General features: G+C 51.4%; 5 protein-coding genes across 5 annotated transcripts; 3 read left to right on the plus strand and 2 right to left on the minus strand.

Annotated features, from left to right (window-relative positions):
- Positions 1-141: 141 nt before the first annotated feature.
- EMH_0028350 (MGC83622 protein, related) lies at positions 142-975 on the plus strand (the record flags this gene model as incomplete). The annotated part of the gene is made up of 1 exon (XM_013497472.1): positions 142-975. The coding sequence occupies one exon, from the start codon at positions 142-144 to the stop codon at positions 973-975; it is 834 nt and encodes a 277-aa protein (XP_013352926.1).
- A 1561-nt stretch (positions 976-2536) lies between these two features.
- Positions 2537-6077, plus strand: EMH_0028460 (uncharacterized protein; the record flags this gene model as incomplete). The annotated part of the gene is made up of 8 exons (XM_013497473.1): positions 2537-2609; positions 2864-3784; positions 4001-4291; positions 4451-4614; positions 4867-4978; positions 5172-5258; positions 5531-5641; positions 5974-6077. 8 exons carry the CDS (start codon positions 2537-2539, stop codon positions 6075-6077), a joined length of 1863 nt encoding a protein of 620 aa, XP_013352927.1.
- Positions 6078-6944: 867 nt separating this feature from the next.
- EMH_0028580 (uncharacterized protein) lies at positions 6945-8816 on the minus strand (the record flags this gene model as incomplete). Its single annotated transcript, XM_013497474.1, has 1 exon — positions 6945-8816. One exon carries the CDS (start codon positions 8814-8816, stop codon positions 6945-6947), a length of 1872 nt encoding a protein of 623 aa, XP_013352928.1.
- A 3071-nt stretch (positions 8817-11887) lies between these two features.
- EMH_0028690 (uncharacterized protein) lies at positions 11888-14668 on the plus strand (the record flags this gene model as incomplete). The annotated part of the gene is made up of 4 exons (XM_013497475.1): positions 11888-12347; positions 12526-13338; positions 13475-14271; positions 14390-14668. 4 exons carry the CDS (start codon positions 11888-11890, stop codon positions 14666-14668), a joined length of 2349 nt encoding a protein of 782 aa, XP_013352929.1.
- Positions 14669-18147: 3479 nt separating this feature from the next.
- Positions 18148-21838, minus strand: EMH_0028800 (DEAD/DEAH box helicase, putative; the record flags this gene model as incomplete). The annotated part of the gene is made up of 10 exons (XM_013497476.1): positions 18148-18318; positions 18459-18744; positions 18883-19114; positions 19320-19480; positions 19586-19710; positions 19937-20091; positions 20439-20571; positions 20759-21037; positions 21175-21308; positions 21433-21838. 10 exons carry the CDS (start codon positions 21836-21838, stop codon positions 18148-18150), a joined length of 2082 nt encoding a protein of 693 aa, XP_013352930.1.
- Between the last annotated feature and the right edge of the window lie 496 nt (positions 21839-22334).

The raw sequence follows: 22334 nt of genomic DNA on the forward strand, positions 1-22334 counted from the left end.
CGCACATTGAAACTGCCCCATTCCTGGCGAGCGACTTGCAAGAACTGTTTGTACTCTCTGCTGTTTGCTTCTGCACTGTTTCTGTACATTGTCATATCTAAAGCTTGTTCGTGGGACTGGCATGGGGAACCTCAGGCCGCCATGCTCTCGTTGCCCCTCCAGACAAATTGGCGGCTGCTTATAACTCCTAAGGTCACTTGTGCTGAAGATCCCCCATATGTGGTGCTGATGGCGATGACGGGAGCTGGAGACCCTGAGGGGCGGACTGTCATAAGGAGCACATGGGGAGGGGTCAGCGAGGCAGCCGGAAAGAGGGTTCGATTATTCTTCTTGTTGGGCACCGTGGAGTCGCAGGATGTGCAGAAGGCGGTAGAGAAGGAGGCGGAGGAGTACGGGGACATTCTTCAGCACGCAGCCCCTGACAAATACACTAATCTTGCAACAAAGGCGGCGACGATGATCCAATGGATGGCGGCGTCTTGCCCTGAGGCGAAGTTTTTAGTTAAGGCGGATACTGATACATTAGTGAACTTGGATGTGATGATTCCTTATTTGATAAAAGTGGAGAACAAGGGGGATCTCGCTTTAGGCTATCGTTTAGACAACATGCCTCTCATTACTTCTGAGAAATCACGCAACTATCAGGACCCTCTGGTGTTTCCGCGGAAGGTATTCCCTCCTTATCTTTCAGGTGCGTGTTATATTGTCTCGGGAAGTCTAATCCAGAAGGTGGTGCGCGTCTTGCCGGAAGTGCCGCGGGTCAGAAATGAAGACACCTTCTTAGGAATGTGTTTGGAACGCCTGGGAATTCAGCCTACTAACATTGGGTCAGAAGCGCCGATTAGTCCTTGGTTTGACCCGGCACAGGGACCTTGTGCTGCGTTCCGGCTAGCTGCAGCTCATTCCTTTAAGCGGGACCTTTTGGTTGCCATATGGAGGTGGTGGAAAACCGGAGGAGCCAAAATGTGTCACTAATCTAGCAGTGTGTGCTCCTTCAGGACACTCCAGTAACTGAATATATTATTTCCCTGGCGAATTAAATGTGCCCGTGAATACAAAATTATCCAATTGAGAAATCCAGTTTCCGGCACTCACTCGGGGATTTTGTCCGGTTGAACTTGGTTTGTTATTATATTTAGGCATCACTTCTGGCGGCCTAGTGGACGCCAGGTGATTGAGGTGCCTTTACATCACTCCTGGCGACTTAGTGGGTACCAGGTGGTCGATCTAAAGGCGCCTCGTCGGCCGTGTTTTGACAAGGCTAGCATAATTAGAGTTGAAGGGACTAGCCACAGGCTAGTGAAACAAACATTTTTAGTTCTTTATTCTACCCTGATCCATGTTATAGTGCGAGACTCCTGAAATGTACGAGATTTGTCTCATTTCTAAAGGGTCTGACTCTTTGCCTCCCTCTGGCGTAAGTTTGAACAGCTTTCCCCCGTAGCTCTCCAACCCGTCGTAAGGAAACTAACCAGCCCATTGTCCTTGTATCCCTTGATGCAAACATAGCCCATGGATTTTCAAAACCGTATAATCGACGAAAGTGTATACGTCGAGCTGCTCTTCGTCAATGGAACGAAGCCGACCTCTCACGCCGTGGAGGAAAGGAGCCTGCAGGCTAGGAAAGCCCTACAGTCATGCATCAAAAGGAGCATATTCCCCAAACTGGAGGCAGTAAGCAGGCTAGTGGTGCTTACTACGAGTTTAAACTGAACAGTGGACAGTCGCTTCCGTCGCCACCGAGTGAGGCGGATATTTTGCTTCTGGTAATATTACGCAACAGAGAAAGCCTATGTCGTGTTGAACACCTAAATTGTCATATGGAAAACAAATTCTGCACTAACTTTCTTTGAGAATATCTCGCTTGGCGCAAATTTGCACATGTTTCACGCTATCGATTCGGCAGTGACAGCTACGCGAAGTTGCGCGAAGTTTGGTGAGAAAATAACGGCGATTAGCTCTGCAAAGAAATGATATTTTTCTGCTGAGTAAACGACACGTAGTTGCTGCGGATTCATTGGAGGAGTTGTCTCCTCCAGGCATCGTGGTCTAGGGGCTGACGACAATTAGTTCCGGTGTTGCAGCTAGCGTGAGGAGAGTGGGCAGTCACGACCTGACGGATGACTCCGGTTTGTAGAGCTCTTTTTCCGCATAATCTTCTATAATGAACTCAAATAGGTGTTAATTTTTCACGGTTAGTTCTTCCTCGTGGAACTGGCCCCCGGTCAATAGGCCCCGCTGCCGCCGCAGCGGTCACGAGGGACCGCAGCCGCCGGCAGTTTGCAGCAACGGGCTGGCATCAGTTTCCTTCCATAATTTCCCTCCATCTGCTTGTTTTTACTTCCCCGAAAGTATTCAGTGTTTGCCTTACCTCCTCAACCGGCTGCAGATCTGCAGTCAAACCGCAACATATCCGTGCCGAAAGCATCGGCGCAACACCAGAACTGGCAGGCATCCTTCAGCAAGCCGGGTGAAGCATCCTTTGCTCGCAAGTGCAAGTTCTTTTCTTCCCCCACAAAGGTAAAATCGCTGGAAAATGGCAGTTTCTTGTAACATAGGAGAACGCCTACAGCTGGGGCGCGTCTCAACAGTAACCAGCTTCTCCGCCCGTGCGGGCTCGAAAACCTGCGACTAACTGAACATTGGAATCAGACCGCTTTTGTGAAGCTCATGTCACTCCTATGCCAAACGCTAGAAGCTCTTAGGCTTACCTCCTTAGAAGGCGTCTTCCACAGAAGAAGCTTCCGGCTGCACGTGCACACTGTCGAGGAGCTCGACGGCCCCTAGCGGTGGTCGCTATTGGCCCTTTGCAGTTTCTCAAGGGTATTTCCGGATCCCAATGTTGTGCCTTTTTTATGTGCAGGTAATATGACGCAGAACCAAGCGGGCCCCGGCTCGCCCTTGAGCGGGTCGCAGCCCAGCTCCGCCCCCAACACAGTGCGTTCTGTGACCCCTGAGGCGACGTATTCTTTGAATGCAGCAGGAAAAGTACCAGAAACGCGCCCTGCACGCCTTATTCTACGTCCCTATGACATCAACAATACAGGTTACACCACCATGCCCCCCCTTCAGTCCACTCGGTCAGAAGGCTTGCGGTTCTACAATGAGAAAGTGGCTCCTCCTTCTCCCTTTAAGCAACAGCCACAGCCTTTCTACCAAACCTCGCTCGAAGAACCGCCTTCAGAAGGACAGGCTGCCTACTACACCCCCAGCAAGCCCCTTGTTAGCACGTTGCCTGCACTGCAGGATCCACCGCAGCGCGCACCTGTGGGCTTCGGCCGCGCCACAATGCCAGTAAATGCGTACGAGTTGCCCCCACCTCTGCTGGAAAATAAGTCTCAGAAGGAGCAAAGCTTTCTACGGGGGTGGAACAGAGTAGATCATGCAGGTGCAGTCGCCACCTGTCGACTCGAGCGCGTACCTCTCCCCATGCTGGAGCGCATTCCCGGAGGACCCGGCCGCATGCGTCTTCAGGGGCCTCTGCTCAAGATCAAGATGCCCCAGGTGCCCTCTGTAGACGGAGACCTCCGTCGTTTTTGTCGGCGGATTTTGACGGCTTTCAGTGGGGCAGCTGACGACTGTCGCCGGCTCTTTTCGCCGTGCGGTCAATTGAGCCTCCCTAGGTTTGACTGCTGCGCTCCGCAAGGCCCAGTGGTGCAAGAATGCAAAAACTGTGGCTATAAAGGACACTTCTGCCCCGAGTGCGGCACAGGACAGAATGGCCGCAGTCTGGCTGCCAACGAGATGTCGTTTTCTCGTGTTCAGCCATCAAGAGGCATACTTGGTGCGTCATTGTCCCGTTTTGCACCTTCTGCCGAGCCTTCATACGGCAACAAACCGCAGGTTTTTAGTGTGTGTTTATTCTTCTGTTTTATGGCCAAAAAGTATTAGCAAAGGAAATGTTTCTGTTCTGTCTAGCCCGTTTCAGCCTCCTTGCGCAGGCGACTGTGTAAAACGAACGTCGTGTTCCCTTATTGATCGTACCTGTTGTTGTGCTCAGTGCCGCAAGAAGGGTGTTTGGAGAGATGCATGCGGTGGCACTGTTCGCTGTTTGAGGAGGTGGGGGACGCCATTGACCAGGAGATTCTGTGCGAGCGGGCGGGCAGCGTTTTCCGGGAGTGTGGAGAGTTTATAGACAACCTCGTTGCTGAGGGAATCCACGCCATTAGCTTAAATTGTGCAAGCATATGCGGCGCTATCCCTGGAAGAAGCCGAACCTTCGTCGAGGGCTACTCCATGTACGAGCCTGACCCTCAGTTCATACGCAAGGATCGGCCTACAAGTGCTACAGGTTAGTGAGCTTCTCTCATACATATTCTAAATGAGAAGGAATAGACACTTATTGCAGTTAGCCGGAAACAGATCCAGGCCAGCTGGCATGCCACCGAAATTATGCGAAGGTAAGCATCCAAAACGTTACATCAACATATATATGTATTTTTCCGTTCAGGGAACGCCTGTGTGGACCAGGTCAACGCCTTCCTCGATGCTTGTTTAGCTGAACGCTCCAAATACAAACCCGAGTTGCTTCCTCCTCCCATCCCAGACACGCAGAAAACCGGCAACTGGTTTATTGACTCCACAAACGCTGCACTAGACTATTGCCTACAAGACGTAAGTCTCTACTGGTTTTATGCATCGATCTACCTTGAAAGTCCTTGTTGACAGGGAGGATGCACCTTAATGTTTGCTCGTCGTATTCACACAAAGATACCCTCGCGCATCCCTAGACAATTGCTGTGCCGCCTGACCGTGATATAAGGGGTACAGCGCACCCTCAGCGACGTCCTCCGCAGTTCAGATGCCTTTCCTTTTGCCCGAAAGGTACTTGATCAACATCCCTTTTTTTGCATGTGACGCCTGCAGCGCACACCCCCGCCGCTACCGCCACCCCGCAAGAAGGTCTGCCCCTTGGAAATGCTCGTCCCTCCTTGCTGCCGCGAACGACCGCCAGTCGTGGTGCCTCCTCCGAAACAGGGTATGTTGTTGGAGCTCTAGTGTTACTTTGAACAAGCGCGAATAACACAGGAAGATTAACTTGCCTTGAGCACCCTACTAAGGGGCACTAAGCACACAGAAGTCGTATTACATTTAAAGCGGGCAAGCGGAAGTGTGGAGATATGATCATTTATATTCCCTCATAATTCCTTGTTTGTCTGGATCTGCTGCAGCAATGTGCCCGCTTTTGGAACGGTGCATGGGCCGAGACCGCGACTGTCCTCACTGCCACCAGCCTATCCGTTCCTCCGGAGGCACATGTGAGTCTTTTCGCTCCCCTCAGGTGTATTTACTGCAAGCATCCTAGCGGCAACGCATGCTGCAAAAGCGTTGTGCCCCAGAGCAGTAATGTTTGCTTCTCTCCTATATGCTCTAGCTATTGGGTCTACAACCGCTTTTTTACATTTGTATGCAATACAGAAGTATGGTCCAAAACTCGAAGTGCTTGATTTTAGCAGCTTCTACTACAATTTCTGCCTGTAAATGCGTGTGCGGCCCCCGGTGCTTTCCTGTTTGTGCCTTCCCGCAATAGGTCCCAAGGAGCAAATTGGTGGATGCCAGATCCAGTTCTGCCCCGTTCGTGAGCCTGAAATTACCGTCGTTCCCACTGGACCATCCCTAGTGTACCCTTATAGCGAAGAAGGTGAGAGAACAACACGTTCTTGCGAACTCCCATTACCCATCCCAGCCAACCCCTATACAGTGACACGATGCAACTGCAAAGGCATTTCCCTGCCATCGAGAACTTTACAGTTGAATGTGTTGCTTAGCCTCTATGCAACGCATTCAATTGTAAACTTCCTGAAGGTGCTCACTCAACGTGGTTTGCCCCTCCGTCACTGCTCCCGTCGTGTCTTTTTGCACATTTCTATTTCTGTGTCCATCTATGTTTTTCATCGTGCTCCTTACACTTCATTGCCTGCATTTGTGCATTTTCCCACTGCTTTGCTATTTTGCGTACTTATTTGCCTGCAGCATTCCAAGTGCGCGACCGGTCAGGTTTGGTGGCGATGTTGGACGATCATGCGGAAGGAGTGCCACTCCCCCACAAGCTTGTCGTCGCCGAGCCAGTAATGTAAGACAGTCCGGCATTTCGATTGCCCTTCTGTATGCACATGCTCGCAACCATGTTGTCGAGTTCCCACGAAGCCGACGGGCAACTGCTCTTTTTAGCCGTTCATGACTTCGCCTGTCTCGTATCTCGTGGTCTTTGGTCGCATTCGAGATTCGATTATGCACAAAGTGCTCAAACGAGCGAACAGGCATACCGTTGGTCCGTCGTTTTGCTGCATACCACCCCAACTGCGCATCTATTCACTGATTTACTGCTCTCTGGCCTGCTGGGTCGCTCTCGTGAAATACCACCTATTTTAGCATGAACGTCTAGCTCAGCAGTCAATATACGCATATGAAAGCACTTTATTCGTTTATAATTTATTGCAAAAATGCATTGATTGACTTATACGTACTTACTACTTATTGATCCCGATCAACATGCCATACAGGACAGGCCATATATTGCTTTCACTCTATACAAGTAAAAGAAAAAAACGCGAGGGAAAGATTCGGTCTCCACCTGCAGCATGATTGGAAACAAATCGGTCATGGTAGGTCCCTCAGACTTAAAACACGTGGCTGAGGCCACCAACGGGCTAGAGCCCCTCTAGCACAGGCACTGTATGGAGACGTCAGCTGCAGAAGCAGCAGACCGCCAAGGCCCTTATGCTCGGGATGTTCTGATAAGCAATACTCAAAAGATCCCTCGCATGCGGGTACGATAGTGGCTCAGCACCCAGGCTGCAAATGTGACAGAAGGAAAGTGAAAAACTCAGCAGAAAGGGCTGCTGCTTCCCAGCAGTTAAGAGTTGGTTAAATAAGGAACACACAAACGTGTGGCGGAGGTGAGGCAATTCTATGTTGTCTGGACAATGGCGAGTCCTGACCTGTTACATGAAGTCAAAGTCTACAAACTCCTCCTTTGGCGCAGTTGTAATGAACAACCAGCACAAAAGAGAGGCAACTGCCACGATCAAAGATATTACCTTCAATGCAGGACGGTGGAACCCCAAGGTCTCACCCGCTGTTCCCTTGCAAGCCTTGGCGAAGGGAAGCCCTCCCGTTCGCGCGTGTGTAGCCCTGCCAGTGTCTGGCTCACGCTGTTGCACACCTCCCACACTAGAGTGCGCATTAGTTGAATTCCTGGTAGAATAGCGCGGTTGACTCTGGTGCTGCTGCTTTTGCTGCTGTGGCCGTTGCTGCTGAGCTGTGGACCCCATACTAATGCGTCTGAGCCCGCTCTGTAGCTTTGAAGTGTCCGCGCTGCCTCCCCTGTAGGCAGGGCCTGCCAATACCTCCTCAAAAGCTTTCCTGAACTGGGAAGCGCTCCATGTATCGTACGAAGTGTTGAGCAGGCGGAAAAGACAGACAATCAACACCACAATGAACCGCAAGCAAGACTTCAGACTGCCCGCCAGCTTCCAGAAGCCTTCATAAGCCCTACACTCTGATGGTGCTGCTGCCATTCCAAAGGCAGAAACGGCCACGCCAGGTCTCTTTTCACTCTGAGGAGCTGAACTCATACAGCCCAACGTCTCCACACGCCTAATGGAAATGCCCCCAGTGCTTGGCTCCTGGGGCTGGGGAGGCCAAGGCCAAGGCCGTGGCACCACCTGCTGCTGTTCCGACTGCTGCGCCGGTTGCTGCTGCTGCGGTTCCTGTTGCCGCGGATGATGCTGCTGCTGCAGGGGTTCCGGCTGAGGGGACTGCTGATGCTGATGCTGGCCAATAGCTTGACCCGTTAAAGTTGAGGGCCCCTGCATGTGTTGGTGACGCTTCACCATTGTGAGAGATTCGATCAGGCCCTTCGGGATTTCTGGGAGGTGTGACTGACTTTCTGTACTGCCCTGCAGTGGTGCAGCAGTCGAACCACAACAGGGAACACAGGCAGTATTGGTTTGGGAGGAGGTCTCTGTGTAGCAGCAGAGGCCTGTCCTTTCAAATGAAGCTGTTAACTGTGAAAGCTCCTGCTGGTCGGAGGCATCAAGCTGCAGAGACCCGTCATCAGCTTCTACCATATCAGCATGTGCATTCCCAGCGCTCGTAAGCGGGTCACGAACAGTCCAGCTGCTGCTCAAACACCCTTGTATTTTTTGCTGCTGCTGCTGCTGCTGCTGTTGCTGCTTCTGCTGCTGCCGTGGTATCGGCAGAGAACTTCTGTGACCGTTCTCAAGCTGCCAGGAATTGGTCGAAACGCCCGCCAAAGACCCTTCATGCTGACGGAGGCCACCGTTAGAAATGGTCGACAGAGGTTGCTGAAGTTGTAGGCCCCTAGAAACCGAAGGGGCCCGGCATGGGGGTAAAGGAGGGGCGTGGCGGACGGAGGCAACCCGTGTCGTTGTATGCAATGGAAGGGTAGCAACACGTGGAACAAGAGTTCTGCATGGGCTTTGCCCGCGTCGCCGGGAAGCAGCCGGGGAATAATTTGATGGCGCAGGGATCTGATGAGGTCGTTCGCTCCCCATGCCGTCTTCTTCGAGTCCTGCATTCCTGCTGCGGCGGCGCGAGCTGCTGGTTGCCTTCATGTAGTTTCGCTCGGCGCGCCCATGAGGCTGGCCGGCGAGACTTGATGTGGAGCGGCTGACTGAGGGGGAGCGGGGAGTGTGTGTTCGAAGGTTTCTGACAAAGTGCTGAGTTTGTTGGTCCGTTCCGGATGCACTGGGACGACGCACGGGAGCTGTGTCGTCGAAAATGGTACTGGTGCGCTGCTTTGCAGCGATGCTTTGGGCCAGGTCCCCCGCGGGCAGTGAACGCAACGGCATTTTGAAATAAAGCAGAAGGGGGCTCACTAGCGTTGCGGATACCCATAAACAGATTCAGTCTAACGGGACGTCGCTGGCAGCTCAGATGGCGCTAAACTTTAGTGCTGTGGTAACTTTGAGAAAACGAAACACGGAAGCTGGGAGACACAACGCGCAGAATAGAAACGCTCAAGGCAGCGCTGACAATTCCCGTAACCNGCGAAGTAGGCTTGAGACCTAGTGCTAGCGTGTAAAAGAGGGCAAATTGTGTCCTAGACCACTGGGACGCAGAACGAAGTGAGGAAAATGGAGGAGAGAGTGCGGAGAGACGCCTCGGCGAGGCATCTTCCCGCCTCTACGCAAAAACACAAAGTATGAGAAGTTGTGGAAACTCCAAGCTTCCAAGTAAAAGCGATTTTCCTGGAGAACCACCTGTTTTTTGAATGGGGCTTTGATCCTTGGGCCGTAGAGGGTGGGGTTGTCCACGGTGTTATTCTATGTCTTGCCCGCTGTAGCAGAGTATACCTAAAAATGCTAGTTAATAAATTTAACGCCATTACATAATCATTTTCACGATGCAGTTTCTATGTCCAGCGGCCATGTCGTCCCAGGTTTCCGTGGCACAGTGTGCAGGCGCATTGGTGCCACCAACGCGATTGTGCAAAAAAAGAACTTTCACAGGAGTCGTACTAAAACTTCACATGGTTTAGGAATTGTTGGAGGTAAAGGGTACAAAACCGGCGGATGGATCGGCAAATTTGCAAGGAGGCTTCTTTCGGGTAGTACACGGCTACCTCATAGCTGTGAGCAGGTTCAGCATGCTCTGTCGTTGGTGGTACGTACATTTCTACTTGCGCGCAGACTTGCTTCTAAGGGCCAAACGTTTAACAATTGCATACGGTGTTAGTTGATGCACCAAAAAGAGGTTGGGCACCCACCAACTTCCACGCGGTTGCCCTGTGGAGTTAGCTGCAGAGATCCTTGCTGAACTCATGAGAGGCCACTTCCTCTAAGCAGGAGGCCAGGTATCTCTACTAGTGTGACAATGATGCCTGGAGACTGGAGGTTGTGGTGGCTGCTTTTGGTAGGAGTCTTGCCTCCGTTGCAGCTCATGACGGCCCTCGAATCAGATCAAGGACGGTCGCATTGCCCTCTAAGTATGACGGTCTAGGCATCCCACCCAGTAGCACTTCATTTTGCATCTATTCAGGGTAGTCCCCATTTGAGATGACCCCGAATCTCCACCGCACTCGTGCCTTGACGCTTCCGGTCGCTACCAGCTCATATTTTCGTTGCAGTAATGTGAGGATCCAAATCCAGAGGCACGCAAAGATTGCCCTAGCGGAGAAGTCAACCAAGCCGCTGAGTGTTCCTGCAGCGGCCAGATGGGGTCGGCCGTATCAGCACCAAATATATGCAGCATCCGGAAACTCCTGTTGACAGGTTTTCTCCATACTTTCCCGTTAATTCCTACTATGTTCCCTCCTGCGAACGCCTCACAGGATTACCCTTTTGTCATCAATTCAGCCTTCGTTTTTAAGACATCCCGAAAGATGAGGGCATGCTGTGTCTGGGTAGGGGGGCCGATGTAGCATGGCCTATCCGGAAAGTACATCATGGGCTGTCTGAGATTGGTACATGCGATTCTATTTGCCTGACAGTTGGATACTGCGGGCCAAGCGATACTAACATACTAACTTTCTACTGCGTTCTGTGCGCATAGAGGGGAGGTCTTAGATAGGCTCGTGTGTGGGGTAGCCTGGTCACAGTCGTAGCCAGCTCATCTGCAGCGCTCCATCGGCCGCTTCTCCTCTTTACCAACTCCAGGCGGTTGTACCTCTGAACTCAGGAACCCTGAAAACTGGAATATATTTTGGTAGCTTGACCAATTACACTTAATTACGGTCCGCTGCTAAAGTATAAGACTCGTGCTGTCTTGTGGCAGCCGCCGAGAGGGAAAAGCCCCCTTCATCAGACGCTCCAGGGACTTCTGGTTAGCCATTTTCGCCCACAAAAAATCTACCATCAAATAATATAGGGTGTAAGACAGCTAAAATCTGGTAGTACAGTGCTGCAACAGTCTCTGCCCCGACCAGCCTGCGCAGAGACGCATCCACTACAGACGTGCATAGGGAACACGGACGTCACCGATAACAATTTGCGTCCACACACGCACAGTTTAGTTGTGTATTGGACACCTGGAACAGCAAAACTTGCACATCGTTTGTACGCAGGCAGGCCTCGTCTCTGTCACGAGATTTAGTGCAACGGTTCTTCTCCATAGCGCTGGGACGCCAGTCAGGGAAGACGGCACACCTAAAGGGCCAACAAATTACTTGCTGGCTTGTTTTTAATATTGACCTTTACGATTAATGGTTTAAATGAAGAGGAGGCATTCCTTGCACTGCGTCATATTGCTGGTCTCTCGCACGCCCGGTTTTAGTTTAGCAAGGCACAGGGGAAGCAAAGTGTCTGTCTACACGCCGGTTGCTGGCGTGCGAAGCAGAGGAAGTCAGCAACAGATTCTGCAGCGCCTTGCATCAGAAATGTCTCCAAAGTGATTTAAGTATATGCTGTGTTAGAAGGAAGTATTCTAGCGGCATTTTCCTTACGTTCTCCTTCCTCCCGGTGGGTGTCCGGCTACGATCAAAGGTCAGAGCTGGGGACGGCGCATGCGCAGGACTTCCCTTTTGAACTGCTGCAACTTCCCAACCTCTTGCATCATTGCTGGGGCAACTGTTTTTGTTGTTGATTCTTCCTGCTGTCCAGTATTGTACGCTGGAACGCGAACTCTCACAACCCATGTGTTGAGGTCTCGGGGATGCATGTGGCGCAGCTGAAAGTTTCGTTATGCCGGAGATCTGAAGACAAGAGTTGGTATTGGGTGAGTTCTCAAACACGTGACAATTGTGATCCAACAGTCTTTGGGCTTCTTCGCGGAAGGTTAGTCCGAGCGTCGCTGATATTTAGCGTGGTCGAGGCTGGCTGACACCGTGTACGGGGTAAATTGAGATATACCACCTTCTCTTTTTATGAGCTGCGTGCGAGAGCTAGGCTGTTTTGTGGAACACGTTGTTTTTTTATCATCGAGAATGTCAATACTGCCGGTTCAAGGGGAGGTTGGTGCAGGCGTGGCCTCGTATCTTCTCCAGCTCTGCCTCGTGTTAACCCTGTTGCCAGCTGCTTTTACGGCTGAGGGATCGTCTACGCCGAGCCCTCCTGATACGGAGGGGGATGAAACTCAACAATTACAGTCAAAACCGCGGGTGCCTCACAGCAACACCTTTCAAGTAGTGGAAGATATAGAAGGTATGGATGGGGAACTCAGTGCAGAGTGGTTGAGCATGCATGCTCACTTGCCTTTGCTTAAGCTTGCACTGCCCGCCACCTACATGAGTACATTGACGGATGTCAACGCGCCAAAATACGTGGGCAAAGTCGAGGCACAGGACTTGGGCGTTGTGGACCAGCTCATCGACGGAATCCGCCTTCTTGACGTCCGACTATGGAGGGATGAAACGGCGACAGATCCGACGGAAGCCTGGTTTACAGGTGTGTATACGCAAAAGGAAGCACTCAACACTGTGTACTGCAGCTCGTGCAAAGCCTTAGTTCACCGGGTCCTCTTCCGGAAAGTAGACCATAGGATCTAGGCATTAGTCAACTTTCCTCAGTGAGCTTCTGAACGAGCGCCGCGTGCAGTGGTTGCGCTGTTGTGGGGTGTCTGCAGAGGTGCCATGGAGGCTTTTTGAAGATGGCGAACTGCTTAGAGGTGTAGAGAATGGCAAATCCCCAGCATCTTTCGCTCAGTCAGAACTCGAGGCCCTTGAGGTTCACAGCCGAACTGGTCTGGTGGAGGGCCTGTTCAAACCAGTCCTGCAATTCTTACGCAAGTCTCCCAGTGAAGTGGTCGTTGTCGTGTTCTCAGCAGTAAATGGAAACACACACACTCAACGCAATATGATTGCGAAGGGTTCAGAGCTCGCAGAGTCGCTCGCCCATGCTGATGAGCAACTGAGGACGTTCTTGCAAAGCGGGCAGCCGTACAGTGATAACGCACACGAGGCGAAATCCCCTGTTTCTACTGAGTCCCCTGCTGTGGTCCGAGTTGGGGTACACTCAGCCTATAAGAGTCCCTGGCTTGACAGCTTTGTAAAGAAGGGTGTATCGTTCAGCCATTTCGCGGAAATCACTGATCTTATCGACACCCACTGGGGTCCATTGTTGCCGCACCACTTCGATATGTTTGTGGACGCAAACAACGAAAACAAGAGCATGAGGGACAGTGTCACGGATGCTGAATCCTTCAGGGAGTGGCAGCGTAGCCAGGGCGCCTCGCTCCTTGGGAGGCCTATATCAGAGTTGCTTGACGCTAAAGTGCGGCTTATTTTGCTTCTTGATGATCCATTGCTTGCGTGGTTCATCACCACTAGGTCGCGCTCGCAGGTGGTAGCACTTGTGAAGGCGGATCACATATATGACGTCTCTTATATGTCCGAGTCCCATTTTGCTCCGTGCGCCTCCCCACACACTGCGCGAACCGGTGGGCCACTATGAAGAGTCAACCGTGATGATGCGCAGGTTGCCTCGTCACATTGCATAGCGATATGTGGCAAGCAGCAGGCGGGCAGCAGGGATATGTAGGTATTTCGTTGGTTGCGTGTGATGTTACCTTCCAGGGGGGTCTTTGAAGAGTCGCGACAGCAGCTGGCCATCTTGCCGTAGTTGGTGCGCCAGCGTTGGTTCCAAGGAGTGTACGTCGTGGTCGTGGAGGCCAAGCGATACGGATCAGAGAGCGCAGCCTGCGAGGAGTCGTCGGGAAGGTGATCTCAGCAGCATTTGGGAAGAGAGAGCGGACGAAGAGATGGGGAAGTGTGAACTCTATACTAGGGCACCGGTTGAACTGTCGTTTGAAGCCATCACCCAAGGAATGGATTGCCCGAATGACGACCTTATGACTTCGGATCTCCCATGGGACAACATGGCCGTTATGGGGGACTTGCTGCTCTCCGTTTTGCCTGTGGTTAAGATCTCGGCGAATTCTCGCCGCCGCAACATGCGTGGAATGGGGACTGTAAGCTTTGGATTCGATTCCCGAGTGTCTATGCTCACCACAGGGTCCGCAAGCGGGCACGAAGAGAAGTATGGCATTTCACAGAAGCTAATTCGCATCTTGTTCGCCCCACCAACACCGCAGGTTCGCATAGAGGCATCGCAGAGGGCTGCTTACAGCAGCAGGGGCGATGCTGCGAGGAGATTCAATGCCTCGCTTGCGGACTTCGTCCTAGCGCTGCTGTTGAGGTATCACATCTTGGAAAGGAACCATGTTCCGAGTAGGCCTGTTAATGTCATTCAGATAGCTAAATACCGCCGGATAAGAAGTCGGTTGGAACCTTTCGCGTCCGCCAGTTTCTTCCAGCACATGACAATCCTCAACCCCTCTGCGGCTATTAACCCCCACCTCTTGGCATTTCCGGTAAGCCGCTTACAGCATCTGTGTGTGGTGGCAGTCTAGCTCTATCTTCGCTTCTGTGCACAGATGGACACTAGGGAGCTGCTGCAGTAGTGTTCGGATGTGCTCGGATCTGCTGCAGGAGGATACCTACGGAGTTTCGCTGAAGGATTCAAGGGTCGCAACAACTATCCAGAGTTTCCCACCACCGCATGGCGGAGCGTCCGTGACGATGTGGTTGTGCTTCATCGGAATAGTAACTGCGATCTCGTTGTGCGTCTTTATTTCTACGCTTTGGTGCACCTGTCATCCGAGCGGCTTCTTGAGGAAGGTTTGCCACCGCCGAGGGGCGGGACCCTCGGTAGCTTCGGGAGGCGTGGTCAGCTTATCAAACGTTTCGTCATCTGGTACCGCTGCGTAAGCCCGCATGGGTCTTGCCTCTGTCCAGTAGGACGAATTGCTCGTTGATGGTTTTTCATATGCATCCTGAGGATCGCATGGCCGTCTGATAAGCATCAACGCAATGCATCTGGGCAGCGTCACTGCTGATAGGCGGCTATGTAGGCGCCACCAGCGATTTTTTTTTAATGCCGTGATGAGAAAATGCATATGGTGGAGAGCTCCAGGATGTGGTGCGTGCATCGCATGCAAACATCGTATTTGGGTTATCACACCGCTCAAACAAGAAAGCACAAACCGGCGCGGGAGCAGGAAGCCCCTATGCGTGAATTCAATCATCACGTTTGCGAGAACGCAGTGGTTTGGCCTCACGACTGCTTGCGTTCGGCACGAACGTGAGGGTACGCGCATCTGCAGAAGAACGGGGGACTCCAGCATCCATACCACACGCTCGTCTTGACAAGGCAAACTTTGTCCTTTGCTGGCCTTCCAAGCGATACCGAGCAGTGGAATTGACGGGGCTTTTGAATGGGGATAAACAGCATGAAGGCTACAACAGGTGGTCAACTCCCGATGTACCATGTTGGTTGCATAACGAAACAGACACCCTGGCTGCTGTGTTGTACAGAAGGCCACGTTGTCGAGGTGTCAGATACCTTCCAAGACTTTGTTGATGTAGTCAAGCAGCTATGGGAAATGCAGGGTTCTCTGTGCAGAACAGAGTTACCGCTGCGTCTGGGGCTGCTGCTGAACTACACGAGCAGCCGGGAATGCCTCATCTACAGAGGGCAGGTCTCAGCTGAAACTGATTGTTCGTGTGCTCCCAAATGAGAAATGTACATTGCTGCGACCGCTTCGGGCAGCTTTCAAGCCTACAGAAACGAGTCAAGTTCGGAAATGTTTTACCAGGGTGGAGGGCGTTTGTTCAGCTGGCCCAGCTAACATCACTTTTCGACGTAAGATTCATGATAGCACGTGTCGCTTCTCCCTAGAAGCGAGTGGAGTGCAGCAGACAGAAGGAAATGTTCAAGTTCTAACCTGAGCTCCCTTAGTTCAGACGGCTTAAATACTTGTTGTAGGGGTGTGTAGACAAGCAAATCTGTATATGGGTGGATACGACAATGCAACGAGCTAATAGCCACAATGTATTTATCACCTATCAGTTTAGGAGTGAAACAGTTGGGTCGCTCAGCTTAGGCGCCGTTACGGGCTCGTCGGCGATGCATGCAGAGGGGGGGTCGCAAATTCTTATATTTTGGGTTCAAGGCGCTGCGCTTTCCGTGTNGTGTCTGTGACGAAATGCAGTTCGGCGCATGACGTCGTGGGTTTTAAAGTTGCTGGCATTTCCTGACTGGTATTCTTTCCTGATTCCTTGAGAAGGGTTAATAGGGCTCCTTGCATGTAATTTTGATTAGACGGCCATTTGCCCTAGTTCTCTAGGCTGTGAAACGCTGCGCCACTGCTCAGTGATTGCCAGGCTTCGGGATGAAAGGGGTATAGAGGCTCCTACAGAGAGCCACCACCTCTTTTCTGTGGAGCACAGAATAAGCACAAGCAACAATTAAGAGCACTTGAGGCAGAGCAGCATGGAAGGATACCCTCTACGCCGTTGAAACCCTAAAACCCAGTCGCATCGACGGGTCAGAGATGCTGGTAGGAACCCTGAAAAGCAACACGTAAGTGGAAAATCCTTGTTCGAACGAACCCATTATTAGTTCTAGCCATGTGTATTAGGAGACACGTGGATATAAGTGCACGAGCAGAGCAGGTCACCTCATTTGTTTTTGCAGCTGCCCCACAGTATTTTCCCGTTTGAACGACCCCCATAACCACATATACCGGCAGATAAATAAAAGGATGAATGCATACGGTATTGTTTGTACTGGGAGCAAGGCAACCTACGTTGCCCACTGACGGGAAGCCGACACAATTTGGAACTGTGCAGTGCACGCGGAAGTGGACACAGACACAGCGCGGCACCTGAATACGAGTTGTTAGGTAGGCACTTTCGAAATAATTTTTGGATATGATCGCCTCAGCTGGTTTTAGAGCAATTTTACGTACAGCAGCATCGTCGGAGTCAGACGCCTTGATGCTGTCCTACCTTCGCTGCTCCCGTCGCGCCTACCTTGTACCATTCGCCGGGCACCTTTGCTGAATCAATTTCTTTTGGTGGGTGTAGAAATTTGTTTAGAGAATTTCGGGTAAATATGGATCAAGCGGTGACAGCAGGTACGGCGCGGAGAAGGTTGATCTCGTGGACGCTGTGGGTCACCTTTCTCTTTGCGCTGGCTCTAAACGGTATGCGCGTCAACTGTTCAAGTAAGCAAGCAGTACCTAAGTTCTGATGAGCATAGTGCAATGTTCCTGCGCATAGTGCCACACTATCCTCGGTGCCCACCTACTTTGCACTCACCCTTCCCAAGTCAGAGTCACTCAAGGAGCGCTCAGTGTATCTTTCCGGCCATTGGCAAGAAAGCGCCTGACTAACTTCTATATAATGAAATGAGCTCTCAGCAGATGTACGGAAGGGGGGTCTATGCACTCCGCTGACAACCGTCTCGAGCGCTGCACTAGGACACCGACGCAGACAGTTGAAACGCCGACTTCCGGTCGAGAAAAATGTACAACTGTGACGATATCCTTCTTCATCTCCTCTTGAATGCCTCTTCAGGCCTGCCTCCTTGGGCGTGCGGTGGGAAGGAGGGCTTCGTGCAGCAGTGCGGCAAGTGTGTAGCCGATAGCCAATGCGAAGAGGGTCTATTTTGCTGCCCCACTTTAAGAGTTTGCGTACGCACTCGGGCAGACAGATGTCGCAAGCCATACAACGTATGCAATAGCGCCTACAGAATGCGCAGGCCTGAGTATGCCGACGAGGTGACTTGGGCACGCGAGTGCGAGGGGCCCGGCCTCCTAGAATGGATGACATGCCCTTAAGGGTAGGCAACCACAGCAACGTTCGCTACCAAAAACCACGGTTTGAAGTTATTCATTCTTGCAATTCAGGCTACCGCCAATAAGCCAAACTGTCCTATGCGGATTCCGTTCTCCCCCTGCTTTTGAAGCATTCTTAGGAATCAAGAGCAACCTCCCATGGAAAAGCATGGGTCGCCCCGGAATATCGTTCATAACTGCGTTGGTTAAGCACCACTATCATCCACAGAGTTTGTATTTTCGGCTGAATATTATGAGCTGGCTGTTGCTAACTTAATACCTCGTATTTGAGTAGAACACCTACCTATATGCTTGAGAAATGGGGACTCAACAGCAGAAATCGGGGTTTGCTCTTCCTCCAATTCAGTGAGGAAGCTCCGCAGTACCCTGTACTACCTTCCTTAGTCATTTCGAAATTCATTCCACGGAAACTTCCGCAAACAAAGTATAGTGCGCTCCACAAGTGCCAACTATTGCAGCAAGCATCCCCAAGGATGCTTCGAACTGGCCAAAAAAATGTGCAGGGAACGACAGGGCTGTCTTGAAATTTGCAGAAAGGCGTAAACTTCACCACTCTCCGCCGTACTTCCCAGTACCACCATAGCGCGATCCCGATGTCAAATAGTCCTTACCTGTCGAGCCCTGGGTCTGTCGTTTTTGGCTCTCCAGCTTGGGGCACTGCCCAATACGATGACCCAACCCACCGCAATAAGCGCAACCTCTCACGCCTCCAATTTCCTGAGTGTAAACCACGATATCGTAGACCTCTCAAAGACTATGCGCGGAAGTACGTGAAATGTGCGGACAATTCAAGAGAAACGTCGAAGCTGAGTTGCTTGAGGTCAGCACAAGGAAGCTATGAAAGTTAATTCACATACCTTAAGGTTTAACCCCCTGCTATCTAGAGCATCAAGGAATGGAGGAATCCTCTGGCCTGCCTCGATCAAAAGCGCCTTGAGATCCAGAAGGACTGTTTCTTCAGAATTCTTGTTTATAAAGGTTGTTGCTACACCCGTGCGCCCACATCGGCCTGTGCGCCCGATCCTATGTACGTAGTTTTCGATTTCCTTGGGCATATCAAAGTTAATTACATGTTGAATAGCTGGAAAGTCAAGTCCTTTTGAGGCTACGTCCGTTCCGACGAGCACGTCCTTCCTTCCCTCCCTGAACGTGACATTTTATCACATCGAAGATTCATAAGGAAGTATACCTCGGGATCTCACACCTCCAAGATTCCCCCCATCATCCATCAACCGCCCGAGAATCAGCATGTATGGAAGGCAACTGACGAAATTAGCGCACTTGAAAAGTCTAACAGCTTCACTGCGTTCTTCTTGCGCGAGACCCCCATGAATCGCAACAGCTTCAACGCCCTTTAACAGTAAATATTCCTGGATATCATCTACATCCTTTTTGTTCTCGCAGAATACCAAGGCCGGAGGCTCTGTCTTTTGCAGGCAGTGCAAGAGGTATGGAAGTTTATTTTCTTGCTTGACATATTCAACTTCTTGAATAACATCCAAGTTTGCAGCTCCTAAAGGCAGACACAGCAGGTCACTTGAATAACAGACACACAAACTGAAAATAAAGACCACCCCATCTGCAAACAGGAAGGGTGCTTGGCACATTACCGGACGCCATGCCATCAAGAAGACTAGGAGATTGAGCCGGTGCAAACTCTACCCACGGAAGGTGATTCAAATGTACTCAAGCCTGAACATGCAAGCACCCCTTCGTACCTGCTCTGCCGACGTTAACAACTATAGGATCAACCAGCGCAGACTTCGCGAACTCCTGAATTTTTCGAGGCATGGTAGCAGAGAATAAAAGAGTCTGTCTTTGGTGGCCAAAGCAATCCAGCACATTCCTAACTTCCTCTTCAAATCCCATATCCACCATTCTGCAACGCACATGGCAGGGCAGAAGGGGAGTGAGAAACGGTTGAGCCCGCCAAATTTTGCCTGGTATCTGCGGTGATCTGTATACTCATACGGACAAGTCGCACCTGTCTGCCTCATCGAATGCCAGGTAACGGCACTGGTTGAGCCCCATACGCCTCTTGTTGAGCATATCCGTTAATCTTCCAGGAGTCGCCACCACGCAGTGCACTCCGTTACGTATGAATGCGGCCTGGAAATCAGAATGCAGAGCACGCACGATGTAACTTCTGGCGCCACAGCGAGCCAATTTCAAGTCGCTGATCAAAATACCAGGGCCCTGTAGCATGCCGTATCTGCAGAACCCGACAGTCCCGTTCGTGCAGTAGGCCGGCCGTCGTGAATTTGTCTCAAGAGCAGCACAGGAGAATATAAATTGTGTGGAGGCGCTTCCCAAATGCACACGAACACAGACGCACCTGTTCTTGAGTACTAACGCCTCCAATCATACATAGAGAACGAAGCTGCGGATATCCGCCTTCGTGGAGAGCAGTTGCAAAAAAGTTTACCACGTCGGTGGTCTGGCTGGCTAACTCCCGCGAAGGGCAAACTACCAGTCCCCAAGGACCCTCTCCTGAGTAAGAAGAGCACTCTTCAGATTTGTAACAGCTTCCAGAAAGAAGAAAATTCAAATATCCAAGATAACAAACCGTTTCAGTTCTACTCGAAATACTACCAGTATAGACCGGAAGGGGTCATATTTGTATGTGCACAACATCGCACGACAGAAGAAAGAGGAAGCAGAGAGCCTGTGCTGAGGTGCACCCCCCTACAGGGTGAAGGCGCAGGAAGAGGATCCTCTGCGAGTTCTGCAAGCTTGAACTGCAGCATGCAGTACGCATATCCGCTCAGGATGCAGCAGGCGCTCAGTACACAAACGACGTCCACGTTCAACTGCGTGGAATATCCTAGTAATCTTACCAGCGACGTAAGGGGAGCGCATTTCTGATTCTAGAGCCCCCATAAGCATAGGCAGAGTGAACACGAGGGTCTTCCCGCTACCCGTGAAGGCGATGCCGATCAAATCCCGTCCCTGCAGCAGTGCTGGGATGCCCTGCAGTTTCATAATGCAGCACGACGACAACTGCGGGGTCCATGGAGCGCACCATGTATATTCCGCTCCTTGTAATATCTTTCTAGACACAAATGGGCATTTATCGTCAAACAGAATACGAGTGTAAAGGCTTCCTACTGCCCAAAGTCTGCGCACTCAGCCTTCGCTAGGCAATCAACCGCTTTACCTGCATCTGAATCTGGGTGGGTGCTGTAATGTTCTTCTTTTTTAACGCATCTAAAATAGGCTGGGGAAAACGCATGTCTTTGAAATTGCGGAACGGCGGTGGCACATCCGTCCCATTTACGTCAACAAAGAAGCGCTCCCGGACCTCGTTTGCCTCTGCTTCCGTCATCTCACGGTATTTAGCAGGCATCGTCCAAGAAGTGGCCATTCGCTTGGAATAGACAATACCCTTCGCACGCTCCCGGACGCCTTGCAAAGGTGCCCCCAGTGATTTCGACACCTAAGGGGAAGGGAAGCAAGCAATTCCTTCAAAGCATGAATCTGCTGTTTAACCAAGAACGGCAAAGCATCAATCTATGCATCTTTGCGCGGCACAGTTTTGGTGGGCTAATTGCGGTACAAATATCTCCCCCGCACCTGTTCCAGGATGCGCTGTTCTTCCTCTTCGATTTCTTGCACAACATCCTTTTTGTTCTTTTCTGCCTCCTGCCGCAGCTTGCGGCTTGTCGCGAGGAGCGTTTTCCTGAAGTCTAGACGGGCCTTTGATATCGCTGCAAAGAGCAAGATACCCCCTATTTCATAGATGGTTTGTAGCACCCCAAAATCCCGTTAATAATCTCGGCAAAAAGGGGCACTAAAGACCACTCCTGACCGTTGCCCTGTGCCAGTACTTACCTGCTTCCTTCTGCTTCGCTTCTTTCTGCTTAGTTTCTTCATCTTTGTCAGAATCGTTTACACCTGGTGCCCCTTCCTCTGTCTCCAAATGTGCGCTGAGCGCCTGCAATTGTTTTTTCAGAAGCTGCTCGCGTATGGCTTTCCGCTTCTTAAGTGGAACATATTCCTTGGCGTCCGCAGCCTCAGTTTCCTCCAATAGCTTCTCCAGCAAGGAAGCTTCCTCATCTGTTTGAGTTCGCGTCCGCTTGATGGGGCCTGCTTTAACGCCAGAGGCCCCAGCCCGTCGTGCATCAACGAGGTCTGAAGCGGAGGGCAGAGCATCTGCGCTGCCCGCGCTGCCTCCAAGAGGAGATGTCGACGATGCCGGGGCCCGCGAATCACTGCAGTGATCCTCTACGAGCCCCATCGCAAGAGGCAACGCCAGGGAGTGGAAACAGTTGTACCCCTAATTGCTTTGCTGTGAAGGAAGTGGAAGCTAGGCTTGAACGGAGGAACAGACAACCAGGAACTACGATTACTGCATCGTCGTGCATGCGGTGCCGGTTGGATTCCTTTTGTAGTGAACGACGCTCACAGTCGCAGTCACCACTACATTTGGACCCGTTGAATACCTATTTGGGTGCACACTCGATTTATGCGCGCTACACTCAACGCCTAACTGTTATATTGTCAAAAAGCCGTCCCGTTACATCCCAGTCGAATCATCCTGAAAGGGATAGGGAGTAGTGAGGACGATTTTCCCGATGCTGACCCCTCGCGGAGGAATGTCTCGACTGCCGTGGCAGTCGTTCGGTCAGCCCCAGATCCTGGCAGCTGCAGAGCACTCTTGGCCTGCCAATTTTATCTCCTGTGTAATCTGGCTTTGTTTTTTTCTAATAGTGAATTACATGTGTTCTTTCCAC

The sequence above is a fragment of the Eimeria mitis genome, genomic scaffold (genome assembly GCF_000499745.2).
Source record: "Eimeria mitis Houghton genomic scaffold, Emh_scaff27, whole genome shotgun sequence".
NCBI classification, from domain to species: Eukaryota; Apicomplexa; class Conoidasida; order Eucoccidiorida; family Eimeriidae; genus Eimeria; species Eimeria mitis.